Below are 18,352 nucleotides of genomic sequence, written 5' to 3' on the forward strand. Positions count from 1 at the left end.
CAGGACCACTTGGCTCCAGACCTCATTACAGCCTTGGTCCAAACATGGACAAAAGAGCTGAATTCCAGAGGCGAGGTGAGAGTGACTGCCCTTGACATCAAGGAAGCATTTGACCGAGTGTGGCACCAAGGAGCCCGAGTAAAAGTGAAGTCAATGGGAATCAGGGGGAAAACTCCCCAGTGGCTGGAGTCATACCTAGCACAAAGGAAAATGGTAGTGGTTGTTGAAGGCCAATCATCTCAGCCCCAGGACATTGCTGCAGGAGTTCCTCAGGGCAGTGTCCTAGGCCCCACCATCTTCAGCTGCTTCATCAATTACCTTCCCTCCATCATAAGGTCAGAAATGGGGATGTTCGCTGATGATTGCACAGTGTTCAGTTCCATTCGCAACCCCTCAGATAATGAAGCAGTCCGTGTCCGCATGCAGCAAGACCTGGACAACCTCCAGGCTTGGGCTGATAAGTGGCAAGTAACATTCACGCCAGACAAGTGCCAGGCAATGACCATCATCAACAAGAGAGAGTCTAACCACCTCCCCTTGACATTCAACGGCATTACCATCGCTGAGTCCCCCCCATTAACATCCTGGGGGTCACCATTGACCAGAAACTTAACTGGACCAGCCATGGCTACAAGGGCAGGTCAGAGGCTGGGTATTCTGCGGTGAGTGACTCGCCTCCTGACTCCCCAAAGCCTTTCCACCATCTACAAGGCACAAGTCAGGAGTGTGATGAAATACTCTCCACTTGCCTGGATGAGTGCAGCTCCAACAACACTGAAGAAGCTCGACACCATCCAGGACAAAGCAGCCCGCTTGATTGGCACCCCATCCACCACCCTAAACATTCACTCCCTTCACCACATGTGCACTGTGGCTATAGTGTGTACCATCCACAGGATGCACTGCAGCAACTCGCCAAGGCTTCTTCGGCAGCACCTCCCAAACCCGCGATCTCTACCACCTAGAAGGACAAGGGCAGCAGGCACATGGGAACAACATCACTTGCATGTTCCTCTCCAAGTCACACACCATCCCGACTTGGAAATATATTGCCGTTCCTTCATCGTCGCTGGGTCAAAATCCTGGAACTCCCTTCCTAACAGCACTGTGGGAGAACCTTCACCACACGGACTGCAGCGGTTCAAGAAAGCGGCTCACCACCACCTTCTCAAGGGCAATTAGGGATGGGCAATAAATGCCGGCCTCACCAGCGATGCCCACATCCCATGAACGAATGAAAAAAAACATTGCTCTGACACTTCTCCGACACAGCTCCTCAGCTCAGGCCTCTGGTTGACATTGCTGATCAGGTCCTGATGACATCATCGGACCCGATCTGCATATTTAAAGTAGGACTCCACTTCCTTCCTGCAGGTGACCTGCTCGCCTGCTCAAAAGGGGTTAATAATGGGACACGGCTGGAAGGAGGCGGGATCGGAGGGGTTAACTGGCTTGCGTTATTTTAACTGCCACCCAAAGCCCCCCTCCCGCCGGGCCCGGTCTGGTTTCTGCCAGGTGGGGGTGGTTAAAATCAGGGCCTTTAGTTGCTCAGGTTTGGCCTGAATTTGGCTTGGATTCCATGTCAGTCTGTTGGACCTTTCCTAATGACCCACAAAGGTGAAAGCTCTCTGCCTTGCCATTCTCGCTCGAGATTTAATTAACCAGAAAACATGACAGAACAGAGGTACAGATGCTGTGGAAGCATCCATGGCTGTTTCTCATGCTCCCTGGGGGTGGACTGAGATTGGACTTTAGAAGCTAGACACAGACCAGCAGCAAATAAAGAGAATAGAAGCAGGAGACAGACATCTTTTATAACACCAAAAGTAACGTGTGACAGTTTTATTCAGATTAAACTCCCAGGAGAGTCAGGAAGAGTTCAATGATTAAGAGACTGAACTGATGAGGGTGGTACGTGAATCGTCTTGCATACATTTGAATGGAGATGGCTAAATTAGTGAGTGCGTCTTGTGTAAGGCAAGTGATTTGTTACAGCAAGTGACTTATTATCACTCAGATGAGCTCAGAAACTGGCATTTTGTCTGCCGCGGGGAATTTCTAATAGCAAAATTGCGGTACTCAGGCAGTATATCACACGTCCATCCGTTGATTCTTGTTGTTAGTCTGTAATTGGAAGCTTGTGTTCTCAAACTGGAATCCCTGGAAGCAAGGGGCTCCTCAAGGAGATCCTAGAATGTCTATGAAATCATCAGATTTCTGTATTTGTCAACTTACTAACGTGTAATTTCTGTTGCCGTATATTAGTGTAAAAGGCATTTTCTGCAGTGATAGCACTGCTTTCCTTTGGCTAGCTAACACTGTCTTTTAGGATGTTAGGACAGGTAGCACCCAAGACAATGTTAGTGTTTGAAAGGGGTTTCCAGAAATGCATTAAGATTTGCAGGGGATCCTCAAGAATGTGTCAATATTTGCCTGGGGAATTCCTTGGAAATGTGTCAATTTTTGCAGATTTTTTGAAAACCATTCAAATGAGACAAAAGAAGCAGTAGCATCACTTCTGTTAGGCGGACTTTACTGGAGCTGTGAAAAATAGAATGATTTGCGGAAAACGATCACACATATATATAATATATATATAAAGGATACACAACGGGGAACAATAGAACGCTGGCTTTATTCTATGGGAGAGGAAGATCTCGCAACTCCAAGCACAAGCGAGTTATAAAAGCTTTTCTCACAGATGGGATAGATCAGATATTCCGCTGTTCTCCATTCATTTATATCACAGGTAGTAAATATGTGGGACGTAAATTAGTTTAAAGTCCATTGGAAATTAAAGTAAAACAATGCAAGCAGTTAAGCTCTTTTATGATGTCAGGACGCTGCTGTTACAACAAAGCAGTAACTGTGATGTCACAAAGGAAGTGATAATCCACAATACAGTGTGGGATAGGATAGCAAAGCATTACTTCATAAAAATGACAATATTTTCCGTGGTACAGTCATCGAGTGCTAGTGAATCTAAAGGGATGTCAGCCCTGATGTTATTCACTTTTGTGACACTGCTGTTAATAGATATATATATATATTTATATATATGTATATATAAAAAAATCAACAACCATCGCTCAGGACCATTGCAAGCAAAAATAAAAGTCAATCTGCCTCGCAAGATGGACATCGTCCTTTTAAGGTGTGATGAAGATTTGAGTAAATATTGAGTGAAAATGTCCGCAGTTTTTCTAAGTCTTCACACTCATACGACCAGTCTCTCCAATATTTGTAAATTAGCAGATGCAGTACACACATAACCCTGACACGGCTCCTGCGATTGATAAATGCACATGCTACATCTTCGAATTCATGTGTGAACTTGGGATTATTGGCACCCCAATTGGCGTCTCCTACTTCAGTTCTTTGTTGTGGACTCTTTCTGGTGACCCCCACCCATCCCCAACACTTTCATTCCCAGCCAAAGTCCTGCCCGGTCATTTGATAGAAATGCATGTTGAAAGGCCGGTAGAATTCCCGCAGTTTCTGCACAACTCCCGGGTCTATGTTGGGATGGATCCTGCCTTTCGTTTTGCCCAGGCAGTGAGGCTTGCCGTTGCCCTGCGGCTTCTTCAAGCAAGGGAAGCCCTTGGTCTCGTTGAAGAAGAAGTGTTCGTCTGTTATGATTCTCTGCAGGCCAAGGAAGTCCTGGACTTTGCCCAGCTCTCCAGCTGGGTCGCTGATCAGCCTCTCCCCACTGACAAAGTGCATCTGGGACAATGGGAAGTACTGAAGCCAGTTCTCCAAGTGCTGAGCATAGATCCCAATCCATATTGGGCTCCATGACGCATCAACCAGGTCCGTAGTCCTGTTTTTGAAAGTGAGAGTTTCAAAGCCGGGGATGTCTGGCGCTTTCGAGATGATCTGGGTATAGTCCGAGATAGCTCTCGTCACTGGGTCCCGTACAACCACTATTAGTTTGGTGTCCTTGGACATGGCATGAATACGAGCAGGAGCCTCTGCGGTCACAAAGTATCTGGGCGTTTTTTCCATCACAACCTGACCATCAAGTGCTTTGGGCATTAGGTTCCTGCAAAGAATCACAAACATTTTATCATTAAATGTCAAATGAGAGAGATTTATTTGCCACCCCGAAGCATTTATGAAAATCCTCCATTTGATAACTATTTTCTCCAGTTGGACTCCCATCTCCACACCTTCAATCATAAGGCTGATAAGCTAGAAACCTACACAAACCCTTGGCAAGTGAAGTCAAGCCCATACATATCAAATGTAAGGAATCTTACAACACCAGGTTATAGTCCAACTGTTTTATTTGAAAATCACAAGCTTTCGGAGGCTTTCTCCTTGGTCGCATTTCACCTGACGAAGGAGGAAAGCTCCGAAAGCTTGTGATTTTCAAATAAAACAGTTGGACTATAACCTGGTGTTGTAAGATTCCTTACATTTGTCAACCCCAGTCCATCACCGGCATCTCCACATCATATATATCAAATACCTGCGCTTTGATAAGACACAAGTTGAAAATGAAAAGCTAATGCTGGAAATCTGAAACAAAAACAGGAAATGCTGGAAGTGCTCATTAGGTCAGGCAGTATCTGCAGAGAGAGGGAGGCAGGGTTAACGTTTCAGGCTGATGACACTTCGGGTTCTGATGAAAGGCCATCCACCTGAAACGTTGACCCTGCCTCCGTCTCTCCACTGACGCAGCCTGACCTGCTGGCGTTTTCTGTCTTTATTTCAAGCTGAAAAAAAATGATTTTCACAATTGACAGAAAATGGATTCTTTGAACTGGGCAACAATGTCTATTTAATGTCGAACTGGAGTTGGAGTGATGGGGTTAGAATGCCACTGTGTCATCTCCTGTAGCAAGCTCAGTTCCCAGCTTGCCATTTTGTCTCCAGTAAAGTTAATGAGCACAAAATTTCAAACTGGGAGTTCAAAATTTCCTAATATGCAGTTTGCAAAGGAGTTGATGCACTGGAATTTTTACCCCGGTGATGATAACAGCTCAGATGTGACTGCGTTTTTGGGGGAGAACACTGACTAATTCAAATAGGGGAACACGGGCCTCTCCACAGTCTCCCCACTAGAGCCATGGCTCAGTGGCTAGCACTCTCACCGATGAGTCAGAGGGTTGTGGATTTAAGTCCCACCCCAGAGACTTGAGCACAAAAATCTAAGCTGACGACCCCCAATGTCGTACTGAAAGAGTGCTGCACTTTTGGAGGTGCTGTCTTTTGGATGAGATGTTAAACTGAGGCCCCGCTCATGGGGATGTAAAAGATCCTATGGCACTATTCGAAGAAGATCACTGAAGTTGTCTCCGGTGTCCTTGCCAATATTTATCCCACAAGCAACTTCACTAAAAAACAGATGATCTGGTCATTATCTCATTGCTCTTTGTGGGACCTTGCTGTGCACAAATTGGCTGCCGCATTTCCTACATTACAACTGTGACTACACTTCAAAAGTAATTAATTGGTTGTGAAGTGCTTTGGGAAACCTGAGGTCGTGAACATGAGTAGGCCATTCAGCCCCTTGAGCCTGTTCTGCCATCTGTACCTTAACTCCACCTTGCTTCTGTAACCCTTAATACCCTTGCCTAACAAAAATCTATCAATCTCAGTTTTGAAATTTTTAATTGACCCCCAGCTTTTTGGGGGAGAGAGTTCCAGATTTCCACTGCCCTTTGTGTGAAGAAATGCTTCCTGACATCACTCCTGAATGACCTGGCTCTAATTATAAGGTTATGCCCCGTTGTTCTGGACTCTTCCCCCCAGGGGAAATAGTTTCGCTCTATCTACCCTATCAAATCCTTTAATCATCTTAAACACCTCAATTAGATATCCCTTAATCTTCCATATTCAAGGGAACACAAGCCCTAGTCCGTGTAACCGTACTCATAATTTAACCCTTTTAGCCCTGGTATCATTCTAGTGAATCTGCGCTGCACCCCCTCTAAAGCCAATATATCCTTCCTGAGGTGCAGTGCCCAGAACTGAATGCAGTCTCCAGATGGGGTCTAATCAAAGCTCTGTACAGCTGTAACATAACTTCCACCCCTTTGTGTTCCAGCCCTCTTGAGATAAAGGCCAACATTCCATTAGCCTTTTAAATTATTTTTTGTACCTGTCCATTAGCTTTTAGTGGTTTCTGTTCTTGGACCCCTAAATCTCTCTGCTCGTTCCTAGCTTCCCAGCATTTAGAAAATACTCTGATCTAGCTTTCTTAGGTCCCAAGTGGATGACCTCACACTTTCCCACATTGAACTCCATCTGCCACAGTTTTGCCCACACACTTAATCTATCAATGTCCCTTTGCAACTTTCTGCTCCCATCTACATTATTTACTGTGCTACCTAATTTAGTGTCGTCAGCAAACGTAGAGATACAGCTCTCTATTCCTTCATCCAAGTCATTTATAAATATAGTGAAAAGCTGCGGCCCCAGTACAGATCCCTGGGGGACACCACTAGTCACATCCTGCCAATTGGAGTACATGCCCATTATCCCGACTCTCTGTCTCCTATCCCCTAACCAATTCCCCATCCAAACCAATAGGATGCCTCCAATTCCATGCACTCTTATTTTTGTTAACAGTGTCTTAAGTGGAACCTTGTCAAATGTACTATATAAATGCAAGCTCTTCAGTTCTTTCTTTCTTTCACAGATGCTGGCTGCTTCATACAGTAAACCTTAAAGTGAAAGGACCATCCTTCCATCTGCGAAGCACTATACAAAGTCAAGTTGCTGTTGATGTAAAAAATTGTATACTTAAAATGAAAGGAGAGGCGTCACATCAAAATATTCTTTGAATGGTATTGTGAGGATATCATCCAGTGCTTCACACTACAATCATGTATTAATGGGGCAACATTCAAGCTTACATGCAGGGGATGAAATTTCCCATGTGGACGTAATCGGGGAGTTACTCCCGAAATTACGCTCATTCATGCGCCCATTTTGACCACATCAATTTACTTTTAAATTTCCTGCCATGAGCACACGCCAAAAACATAAAAATCAGCATAAACAATCGGGGCCCGAGGAAAGCACCAAACTCGCACCACATATTCCTGCGTTAAGTATTAAAGTTAAAGTTTCAAGCCATCCAACCATCATTCATGCATGTTAGGCACAGTAATTTTAAGAACACGTAACAGTGGAAGCTTTTCAATTTTTAATATGATTTATACTGATGCCATCAAAATGCATTTAAAGAAACAGAAAATACAGTGCAGGTCTCAGCGAGGATAAATAATTTTTAAAAACGCTTAAAAAATCGGAATAAAACACCAGAAAAATGACCTAGTTTCCTGCTGTGCCCAAAATTCTGGGTGTAATTTTATTCCCGTTTTGAACCAGCGTAATTGCAGGAAATTCGCATGTACGGCTCTTTAGCCTGGGGGTGGAGCCAATATAATCAGCCGAGATGCATTCAGGTGCAGGGATCGATAGACTGGAGTAAAAGAGTGAGGAAGTTTAGGCCTGGCATAATTATATGCCCAACACATTTATGCCCGAGTTTGCTCGATCTTTTACGCTGGGTATTTGCTTTACGTGTACTTGATTGCACGGGTCTCTGGGCGCAAATACACAGGGAATTCCACCCCCATGATCTTCTTTAGTTCTGACACCCCTTTCCATTTATTATTTCCGTATTACCCATCGAGATCAGTGCTGGTTGAGTACTCGTGGGGCACTTAAATGGCCATTGAGGAGCTAAATCAGGAAGCACTTTTTCACAAAAAGGCGCGACCAGCAGTAGCAGCACGCGCTAAGTATGCTGATGAGGCTCGAGGACCAGTTTCCATCGATCCTCAGGCCTGTCGGTTCGGGCCCAAAACGGGTCCAGACTAATTTCTACCCCGCTTAACTCTAATATACGCTGCACCCACACACAACACATGGTTGAAGAAGTCAAAGCCAATATCTTTGTTAACTAGATGCTCAATATATTACATCTTAGTAACATAAACGTCAGCCTATGAGCAATGTAAACTTATCAATGTCGAATCAATCTTCTACCTAAATGGAAACAATTATGCAAATATTTATGGCCTGAATCAGATAGATGCCAAGCCACGGCAGGAATCTAAACATTACAAACACATCTTACCCCCTGGATTTCTTTCCTTGGTTCTGCTCAACGTGCCTTCACACCACGAGCCAATTGATTCTCTTCTTTGATGATGAATTCCCTTAACTTTTTTTGCAGTGACAATAGACTGCGGTCCCTTAGCCTCTCCATTATTCAGTGATCTGCTGCCTTCCTTTGAATCCTTTCCACTACCTCACTGACTTTCCCTAAGTACAAATTACAGGCCCTGATCGCAGAGCAAAATTGACAGTGACTTTTTATAAGTTCACCACCCGGGCTGTTCCAACCACATAGCTCACAGATGCAAAATGAGCATCAGTTCAAAGGTCAGGACCTTATTTCATGGTCAAAACCTTCTCACCCTCTTTAGAACTAGTTTGTCTGAAACAATCTAGACAACTCATAAAAACTATGTGGATGTTGCATAGTTCTGTGCAAAAGAACAGCGGGGGGCTTACCATTATATCTCTATCCTTTGGTTGTTTGATATCCTAGCCAACAATATCATAGCGTTTTGAGATAGGGGGAAAGTGAGCAGTCAGCCAGTTTGGGGGGGGGAGGGGAGGGGAGGGGCGGGTGAGGCAAGTGGAGTGAGACAGAAACTTCAATGCCAATTTTAAATCTGCCCACCCAGCAGAAACAGTGGGCAGTTAGAATGGCCCATGGGACCTAACCGCACTGATCTGGCTGCCTACCTGCAGCATTTCATCTTAACCTGCTCTTCTGAGCAGGCGAGAGGGACACCCGTGGGGTTCCCCTTTAAATATCAAGATCGGGCTCCTATGGCGTCATCGGAACCCAACTTCCATTTTAACCAGAGGATTACGGGCAGGAAGCCATTGCGGTTTCCCAGCCAGGCCAACTTGTCCGGAAGAGGCCCATAAAGGTAAAAGGTATTCCTTTTATTTTCTTTCCTTGCGGATGCTCCTCTAGGCCCCACAAGGAAAGCTGAGGCCTCCCCTGCCCTGGGGTTGCCCCCCTCCCCCATCCATGCGGCCATCCCGACACCTTGCCCCCTCCCCCAATCACTTACCTGAGTGCCGAGGACCGTTCCTTCGGGCCCCCAGCGGTGGCCTCTTGCCACCCAACATTCTGCTCCTGCCCGCCGGCTAGCTGCCGCTTCCCGCTGGGTTGGGGCCTATGCAGGTGAAGCCTGGCGGTTAAAATCTCCCAGGTGCCTCCAGTTGCAGGGGTTTGGATGGTTTGCCATCCGCCTTGGGCCCCACCCCATACAACTGCTGCCCCCAGTTAACATCGGCCTTTCAGTTGGAGGGAAATGGGCAATCAGGTGGAACAATCAGTGTTCTGATTCAGGGTTTATCCACCAGTGAGGCAATATTGCTGATAACAGCCTTTCCGAGCCCACACGGTTAGGAGGGGAAGCAAACACTCAGTTGAAGGGAGATGGGCAGGGAGGAAGTGGAAAGACAATCAGATGGGAGGCCAAAATGAGCAACAAGGCAAGTCTCTCAGCCTCTTAAAGCTTCTACGGGGAGCACAATGTGTAGCAGACCTTTTCTCGCAGTGCATTGATTGTGAAGTTAATATGTTCATCGCCAAGTGATGACAGAGAGCTAGACACTTAAATTGTTGTGGATTTAACTCAAGTGATTCCCCAAACGACCATTTGGGAAAAAAATTATTGACTGATGGAGAAAATATCAAAAATTCAGGGACAATATGTAGTAGAGCAAAATTACTGTTGAGTATGTGCAGCATTAAAGAGGAATCAGACGTAGACAGACTTCGAGGGGGGGTGGGGTAGGGAGAACGGAGAGAAAAGTGGCCATCAATTCCCTCGTCAAAAGATTATCCTTACAGTGGATGAAGGAAGATGCTTGTTGGTGAGTAATAATTGGAGTGAAAATGTGAACAGGGATATAAATTACAGAAGTAATGGAGTCAAACATCACTGGGTCACAATCCTGGAACTCCCTGCCTAACAGCACTGTGGGAGAACCTTCACCACACGGACTGCAGCGGTTCAAGAAGAAGGCGGCCCACCACCACCTTCTCAAGGGTAACAAGGGATGGGCAATAAATGCCGGCCTTGCCAGTAACATCCACATCCCGAGAATAAATTAAAAATAACACTGACTGGAACTGTGGGTCATTGACACTTCTCAAGTAAATATTAAAAGTTCTTTAATTCCTCCCAGTCTGTTATAAACCCAGTATATTTTGTGTGTGTGTATATATATATATAATGGTTCCACAACATGATGGTACTTGGGGATTTACACTGCAGGGCAGATTTGGAGTATAGTAGCAATACTGAAACAGCTGTTATCATGACTCTAAAGCAGCAACTGTGCGTGTGTGAAGTTGTGAATGTAAAGTTATTCAAACGCCACAATCGTGACTTTGAGCTTCTGCTCCAAGCCTTCCCCAATGAGGAGGCGGAGAGCTCTCACTGTGAGGTTGTTTTGAGGCTTTTTGTAATCCAAAGTTGAATGAAAAGGAAAGGTTTCAAGCCAACATTATATAACTGTTCAACCTCTGCTAATAACTCCATCCTCAGTGCTCTGTCTCAAGCAGCCTGCATCAAACCAGTTGTCTAATTGATGTGTTGTCAGACACTGGTAGTTAAGAGAATCCCTCGGAGGGTGCATTTACACTGCAACTGTGGTATTGGTGTGAAGCAGTTTCACTTGGCACCAACACTGCGGCTATGGTGTAAATCCACCCTCAACCTGGAGTCAGGTCCTGTCCCGATACCAGAGTGAAGCAGGGTGAGACTCCCTGTCGGACATAGTCCCACTCTGCGTTCGACAGTTCAGGCTCTGTCGCCTGATTTACACGTCACAGGCCCACAATTCCTGGAGTGGCAGGGGTGCAGCTGCAGTACAATTGGGCAGACGGGCTGGACTTCGGAGCAGGGAGCAGTCTCCACTCCTTATTTTACACAATGGGGTATTTAACCGACAGCGTCAGAAGGCGCTTTTTGTGTCCGCCCCTCCCCTTTCCTCCCACCATATGGATATCATTGGAAAAGCAAGGACCAGTGGGATGAGGCCATCCATCAGAAATGCCCCCAGTTCTGCCTCATTGTTCATATGCTTGATGTTTGATGCAGGTTCAGTTACGTGCCGGGACCAGATGGGGCAGGAGATGGAGCTCACCACTGCTTCACATATTGGTTTCACATTGACAATGGTTCACAGGCCGATTGATTGCTGTTGAGAAAGTGGCAGCTTTGAATCCGTTAACCTTTTTGGCAGATCTCTGGTCATCCTGTGGCTGGATTGGCTGGCTCTTTCATGGTAGGTTGCCACTCCGCCATTCCTGTAATCCTGCGTGGAAGACACCCCAGTAGTACCACAAAGGGTGCAGGCACCACAGCCCCCTATTCAAAGCACACTCGCCCCATGATTTGGGACAATGTCAGGGTAGAGTTGGATGTATTCCTGGAGGCTTCATCACATGACCTCCTGCCTCCATCTGCCCCGCCCAGTCAAATAACCTTTTTTTACCCATCCCCAAGATTATTTTTTATCTAATAAATAAGAGTTCAAAGAAAATGAAACAAACACACAATTTATTTTTTAATGCCCCAGTGATTTTTCTTCCACGTTGTTCATAGCAGTGACTGAGGCCCCAGTATAAACGGTTAATGCCATTTTTACTGAGGTCCCAGTGTAAACGGTTAATGCCATTTACTGAGGTCCCAGTGTAAAGGGTTAATGCCATTTACAAAGGTCCCAGTGTAAACGGTTAATGCCATTTACTGAGGTCCCAGTGTAAACGGTTAATGCCATTTACAAAGGTCCTAGTGTAAACGGTTAATGCCATTTACAGAGAGCCCAGTGTAAACGGTTAATGCCATTTACAAAGGCCCCAGTGTAAACGGTTAATGCCATTTACTGAGGCCCCAGTGTAGATGGTTAATGCCATTTACTAAGGTCCCAGTGTAAACAGTTAATGCCATTTACTGAGGTCCCACTGTAAAGGGTTAATGCCATTTACAAAGGCCCCAGTGTAAACGGTTAATGCCATTTACAAGGGCCCCAGTGTAAAGGGTTAATGCCATTTACTGAGGTCCCAGTGTAAACGGTTTATGCCATTTACTGAGGTCCCAGTGTAAACGGTTAATGCCATTTACAAAGGCCCCAGTGTAAACGGTTTATGCCATTTACAAAGGCCCCAGTGTAAACGGTTAATGCCATTTACTGAGGTCCCAGTGTAAACGGTTAATGCCATTTACAAAGGCCCCAGTGTAAACGGTTAATGCCATTTACAGAGAGCCCAGTGTAAAGGGTTAATGCCATTCACTGAGGCTCCAATGTAAAGGGTTAATGTCATTCACTGAGGCCCCAGTGTAAAGCGTTAATGCCATTCACTGAGGCTCCAATGTAAAGGGTTAATGCCATTCACTGAGGCTCCAATGTAAAGGGTTAATGCCATTCACTGAGGCCCCAGTGTAAAGCATTAATGCCATTCACTGAGGCTCCAATGTAAAGGGTTAATGCCATTCACTGAGGCTCCAGTGTAAAGGGTTAATGTCATTCACTGAGGCCCCAGTGTAAAGCGTTAATGTCATTCACTGAGGATCCAGTGTAAAGCGTTAATGCCATTCACTGAGGCTCCACTGTAAAGGGTTAATGCCATTCACTGAGGCCCCAGTGTAAAGCGTTAATGCCATTCACTGAGGCTCCAATGTAAAGGGTTAATGCCATTCACTGAGGCTCCAATGTAAAGGGTTAATGCCATTCACTGAGGCTCCAGTGTAAAGGGTTAATGCCATTCACTGAGGCTCCAGTGTAAAGGGTTAATGCCATTCACTGAGGCTCCAATGTAAAGGGTTAATGCCATTCACTGAGGCCTCAGTGTAAAACCGGAAAAAAAATCAATTTCCTGTAACATTCACATTACAGAATATTTCTCAGATGAAAGGGATGTTTGTGGTCGGGGAATGTTCATTTTGATGTTGCTCTTGATGCTCTTTTTGTAATGCCGCCTTTTAGCCTTCACTGAACAGCCTCTTATCTCTCCATAGGCCCGACAGGGGTGCTCTCACTGATTGACTCCATTTGTAATTATCAATAGACTCCCAATTAGTCATGCACTCAAAAGCCTTCGAATGAAGTGGCCCTGTTTTTAAAAATCTGAAAGAGGTTTAATGACCACACAAGCATTTTCCTTGCCTGTGGGAGAGTACATTCACATGAATTTTTGATCTGGGCATACTTTCGGTCACTACAAGGATGCACTTAGAATATTAAAACACTAGCTGGCAATATTTAGCCTTTGAAAGGGCTGTGAGAGCTGATTTAGAGCTCCACTAATTTGTTTGCAAAGGCTGCTGTAGATTGATTTTGTTTGGTTGAGAATGCCTCCGGTTAAAGAAAGCAAAAACTTACTGCTTCACCAAATAATGTTATAGCTCGATTAATATTAGTACTTAAAGAGTATCATTTTCTAACATATTGTTAAACTATTTTGTTTTAAAACAAGCTACTGGGATAAGCAGCTTCTAACAGCATAATTGTTTCCCATTATTAAGACTGTAACACTGCATAAAAATATCAGCGATAGTTAGATGTACCAAGGTTTTGAGATGCATCAGTCATGTGTCAGGTCTCACACTTTATCACGGGTGTTTTTTAGTTTAAACAGCAGCTATGACTACTCCGAATAGGGTTGCCAATCCTCGAGGATTGTCCTCGAGTCTCCAGGGATTAAAGATTCTTTTGACTTGGGTTGGAAATTGATTGGGAGGCAGGAGACAGAGGGATAAAGGGTATGTACTCCAATTGGTGAGCTGTGACAAGTGGTGTTCCCCAGGCATCTGTTCTGGGGCCTCAACTTTACACTATATTTATTAATGACTTTGATGAAGGAATAGAGAGTTGTACATCCAAGTTTGCACATGACACCAAGATGGTAAATAGTGCTGATGGCAGCAGAAAGTTGCAAAGGGATATAGACAGATTGGTCTTGATATTAACCCCTCCATGAAGGGCAGGAGAGGGTCGGCAGGGTTAGAAATTTTAAAACGGGGAATGCGACCCTTTCCCGGTTTTACGGCGGGGGGTTTCGAGGCATCGGAGTGTCCTGCTGTGGAGAGACGCAACACTTCATTAACATATTTAAATCGGGCTCCCACTGTGCAATTGGGTGCCCAATTTAAATTTACTATTGCTGCACGGGTTTACCAGTGATTGGGAAACCCAGCAATAAAAGGGAGACAGGAGTTACTGGCTCCAAAGGTAACTGCCTTTCTCAGCACTCCTTGTGGGCCAGGAGGAGCAAGACTGCTCCCCCTCGGCCCCTCAAGGAAGCCTTCGGCCTCCTCTCTGCCGATTGTGGTCTCTTGGTCCCCACTGCCGCAATCGCGACCCCCTCCCCAAGCCCCGGTGGCTTTCTCTCCAAACTGCGATCACCGACCCCCCCCCCCCCACCTAAGCCCAGATGGCACTCTCTCCAAGCCCCAATCGCCGCCGATCTCCCCGCCCCCGATTGCCGGGGACTGTACCCAAGGTTTTTCCACCTGGCATCCGGCCAGCCTGTCAATTTAATGTCCACGTCCCCAGCCCTGCTGGGTTCTTCAGCTGTTTTTGGCCTCCCCCACACTCTCCCCACCTTCCTATAAATATCGGGGCCATTAAGTGAGTGGGCAAAACTATGGCAGATGGAGTTTAATGTGGGCAAGTGTAAGGTCATCCATTTTGGACCTAAGGAAGGCGTGAGGTCGTGACCAGGAGTGTTTAGATCAGCACTGGAAGGACTCCTGATAGATGGTCTACTTATCAGGGACATAGCTAGGGTCAGCTTCCCCAAGGTTCTGAATTAAAAGGGCAAGTGTGAGGTCATCCAGTTTGGACACAAGAAAGATAAATCAGAGTATTTTCTAAATGGTGAGAAATGAGGAACTGGAGAGGAGCAGAGAGCTTTGGTAGTCAAAGTACACAAATTATTTACATATAGTGAACAACTACAAAAAGAAATCAAAAAGGGTAATGGAATGTTGGCCTTTATCTCGAGCAGACTGGATTACAAAGTGAAGGAAGTTATGCTTCAATTTTATAGAGCCTTGTTCAGACCCCATCTGGAGCACTGCGTTCAGTTCTGGGACCACACCTCAGGAAAATTATATTGGCCTTGGAGGGGGTGCAGCACAGATTCACCAGAATGATACTGGGGTTTAGAGGGTTAAATTACGAGGACAGGTAGTATAAACGTGGCTTGTATTCCCTTGAGGATAGAAGATTGAAGGGTGATCTGATCGAGATGTTTAAAATGTTAAAAGGATTCGATAGGGTAGGTACACAGAAATTATTTCCTCCAATGGGGGAGTTAAGAACGAGGTGACATAATCTTAAAATTAGAGCCAGGCCGTTTAGAAGGGAATTCAAGAAGAACTTCTTCACACAAAGGGTAGTGGAAATCTGGAATTCTCTACCCCAAAAGGCCATGGATGCTGGGAGACAATTGGAGCTTTCAAGACTGAGATCAAGATAAGGGTGTCAAGGGATATGGAGCAAAGACGGGTAAATGGAATTGAGATACAGATCAGATATGATCTAATTGAATGATAGAACAGGCTTGAGGGGCTGAATGGCCGACTTCTGTTGCTATGTTCCTAAAGCGAGGCCTAGGTAGCTGAAGGCACAGCCAATGGATGGAGAAGGAGATGCACAAGAGGCTGGAGTTAGATAAACAGAGAGTGTGGAAGGGGTTGTCGGGCTGCTGGCAATAATAGAGAATGAACATTTAACTCATTCATTTGAGATTCCTCTGTCCACTATTTAAATGGTCATGTTAACCCATTTATTTTAAACCAGTTAATGCCTCTGTTAAGTTTACATCATTTGAAGTACAATTCTAGAACTGGAGCTGTTGGTATAAATTACAATGAAATGTTTGGGGAGTTTTGTTAACTTGCTGTTAGCAGCACAGCTACACTGAATTCACATGAGCCTATATTCTGCTCTGTTGCCACTGGCAATAGCCTGGGTGCTGAATTTTCTGCTAATGAGCACTGGAGGGATAGATTTTAGTTTCTCCTTCTCCGCAAAGCCAACACTTTAATTATATGCAAATGAGAATAAGGTGCCCGGGAGAATTAGATGCAGTAAGTGATGAAAATGCAAAAGTCCAATCTTTTAGAAATAATATTTTTTGTCCCCTTCAATTTTGTTTAAGTGCTTGGCTGAACTCCTTTTATAATGTCGAGCTTTCTCAATTGTGGAACAAAAATATTTATTCATTTGTTTAACTCCTTCACTCAGCCCAGATCTGGCCAGGTTTTGCTCTTCCTATTTGGCCAAGGCAGATTAACAATAGACATGATGACTTTTGGATTTGATTCCAGGTCTGGGCAACTCGCCCAGACCTTTCACTATTACATTAAAGGTGACATTTTATCCTGTATAATGTATGTTGGAGGAGGGGGCGGAGAGATAAACCTCTCCATAGTTGAATTTTCATGGTCCCAGCTATATTGTTGATACTAACTTCACACTAGGCTTCAACCCTGGCCAAGTACTTGATACCTTAATAGTATTATATGGAGGGATTTAAAAACCACATTGAAAATCTTATCGTTAGACATTTCTTTCAAACAGAGAAGTTATTTACAATGTTTATAATAATGTGCCCAACCCTGTCTGGCTGATCCAGGAATCCCAGGGTCTGGTTGATTTTTTCTTTCCGTCTTTCAGCTATCAAGCTCCTGCACTCGGGAATTCTCTTCCTAAACCCTTCCACTGTGCTCCATCTCTCTCTACTTTCAAAAACCAGCAGGTCTTCATTCAACTCATTGGAGTAGACCTTGACTTTGTGCGATAGTGTAAAATGGGTGAGAGCGAGTCGACAGCCCATTTTACATCTCTCCCCATTTTTGTTTCCATTGATTTCAATCGGGAGGTCTACATTACATCATTAACAGGACCAACTCGATCTTGATTTATAAATTGACAATTGCTCAGCTGAATTCTCCTCTTCTGTTCCACCTAAGCTCTAATGCTGTCCTGCACACTTTCCCTCTTCTCTGTAACACAACTGTATTGAAATGAAGACTCGTCCCGCCCCATAATCTCCTGCTCTAGCTCAGGACCTGACAACCGCGGCATTCCTTACCACCTCAGGGTTCCTCCTCTCCTACAAACAGGATTTAAAACCCAAGCTTGGTGTCACCTGACCACTGCTTCCTTATTTACCTCATCATCCTCCCTACTCTATTCTACCTCACAGTGTCTATATATGGAGGTCATGCTGCAATTATATGGGGCTCTGGTGAGACCACACTTGGAGTACTGGGTTTTGGTCTCTTTACCTAAGGAAGGATATACTTGCCTTAGAGGGGGTGCAACAAAGGTTCACTAGATTGATTCCTGGGATGAGAGAGTTGTCCTGCGACGAGAGCCTGAGTAGAATGGGCCTATATTCTCTGGAGTTTAGAAGAATGAGAGGTGATCTCATTGAAACATATAAAATTCTTAGAGGGCTTGACAGGGTAGATACTGTGAGGCTGTTTCCCCTGGCTGGAGAGTCTAGAACCAGGGGTCATAGTCTCAAGATAAGGGGTCGGCCATTTAGGACTGAGATGAGGAAAATTTTCTTCACTCAGAGGGTTGTGAATCTTTTGGAATTCTCTACTCCAGAGGGCTGTGGATGCTCAGTCGTTGAGTGTATTCAAGACTGAGATGGATAGATTTTTGGACACTAAGGGAATCAAGGGATTTGGGGATAGGGTGGGGAAGTGGAGTTGAGGTATATGATCAGCTATGATCTTATTGAATGGTGGAGCAGGCTCGAGGGGCCATTTAGCCTTCTCCTGCTCCTATTTCTTATGTTCTTAATTTCTTATGTCTTCAAATGTGGGTCTTTGACATTTGCCTGTACATAAAAAAAATCCAGCAAGTACATTAAGATATGCCCGTCTCTAACAGGCTCCAAGTACCCAAAGAAAGACTTCTTTGAAAATTATTCACAAGGTAAAAGGATGGTAGTGAAACGATTAGTGGTAAAATAGTTTAGTGTAGAATATCTTAATTACAGTCCCCAAAGGCTAGGGCTTCAGCAGACTTCAATGTGGGGAAAAAAACAAGGAGGCGACACAATGATATCTCCATAAGAATTAAATATTCACAATAATAGATGTATTTATTAATCCGTCACCATTGAAAACAATGGGAGGGTTGAGTTCATTAATTACTTCCCCGCAGGCTTCTAAGTTTTAATTGGCTATTAAGTACTCTTGAGAAAACTGTTTAATAATCTGTTCTAGCGATCTAATACCATTGAAAACAGTAATTAGTGTTTAATTAGGGA

At 44.7% G+C, this 18,352-nt stretch overlaps 1 protein-coding gene across 1 annotated transcript in view; it reads right to left on the reverse strand.

Annotated features, from left to right (window-relative positions):
- Positions 1–2,516: 2,516 nt before the first annotated feature.
- Positions 2,517–18,352, reverse strand: part of hs3st3l (heparan sulfate (glucosamine) 3-O-sulfotransferase 3-like) — a 125,983-nt gene continuing 110,147 nt past the window's right edge. Inside the window, exon 2 of the mRNA XM_068004525.1 lies at positions 2,517–4,042. Within this exon, the coding sequence (XP_067860626.1) occupies positions 3,424–4,042 (619 nt within the window). The 3' untranslated portion in view covers positions 2,517–3,423. The remainder of the gene's footprint in view (positions 4,043–18,352) is intronic.

This window comes from Heptranchias perlo, chromosome 23 (assembly GCF_035084215.1).
Source record: "Heptranchias perlo isolate sHepPer1 chromosome 23, sHepPer1.hap1, whole genome shotgun sequence".
Lineage (NCBI taxonomy): Eukaryota > Metazoa > Chordata > Chondrichthyes > Hexanchiformes > Hexanchidae > Heptranchias > Heptranchias perlo.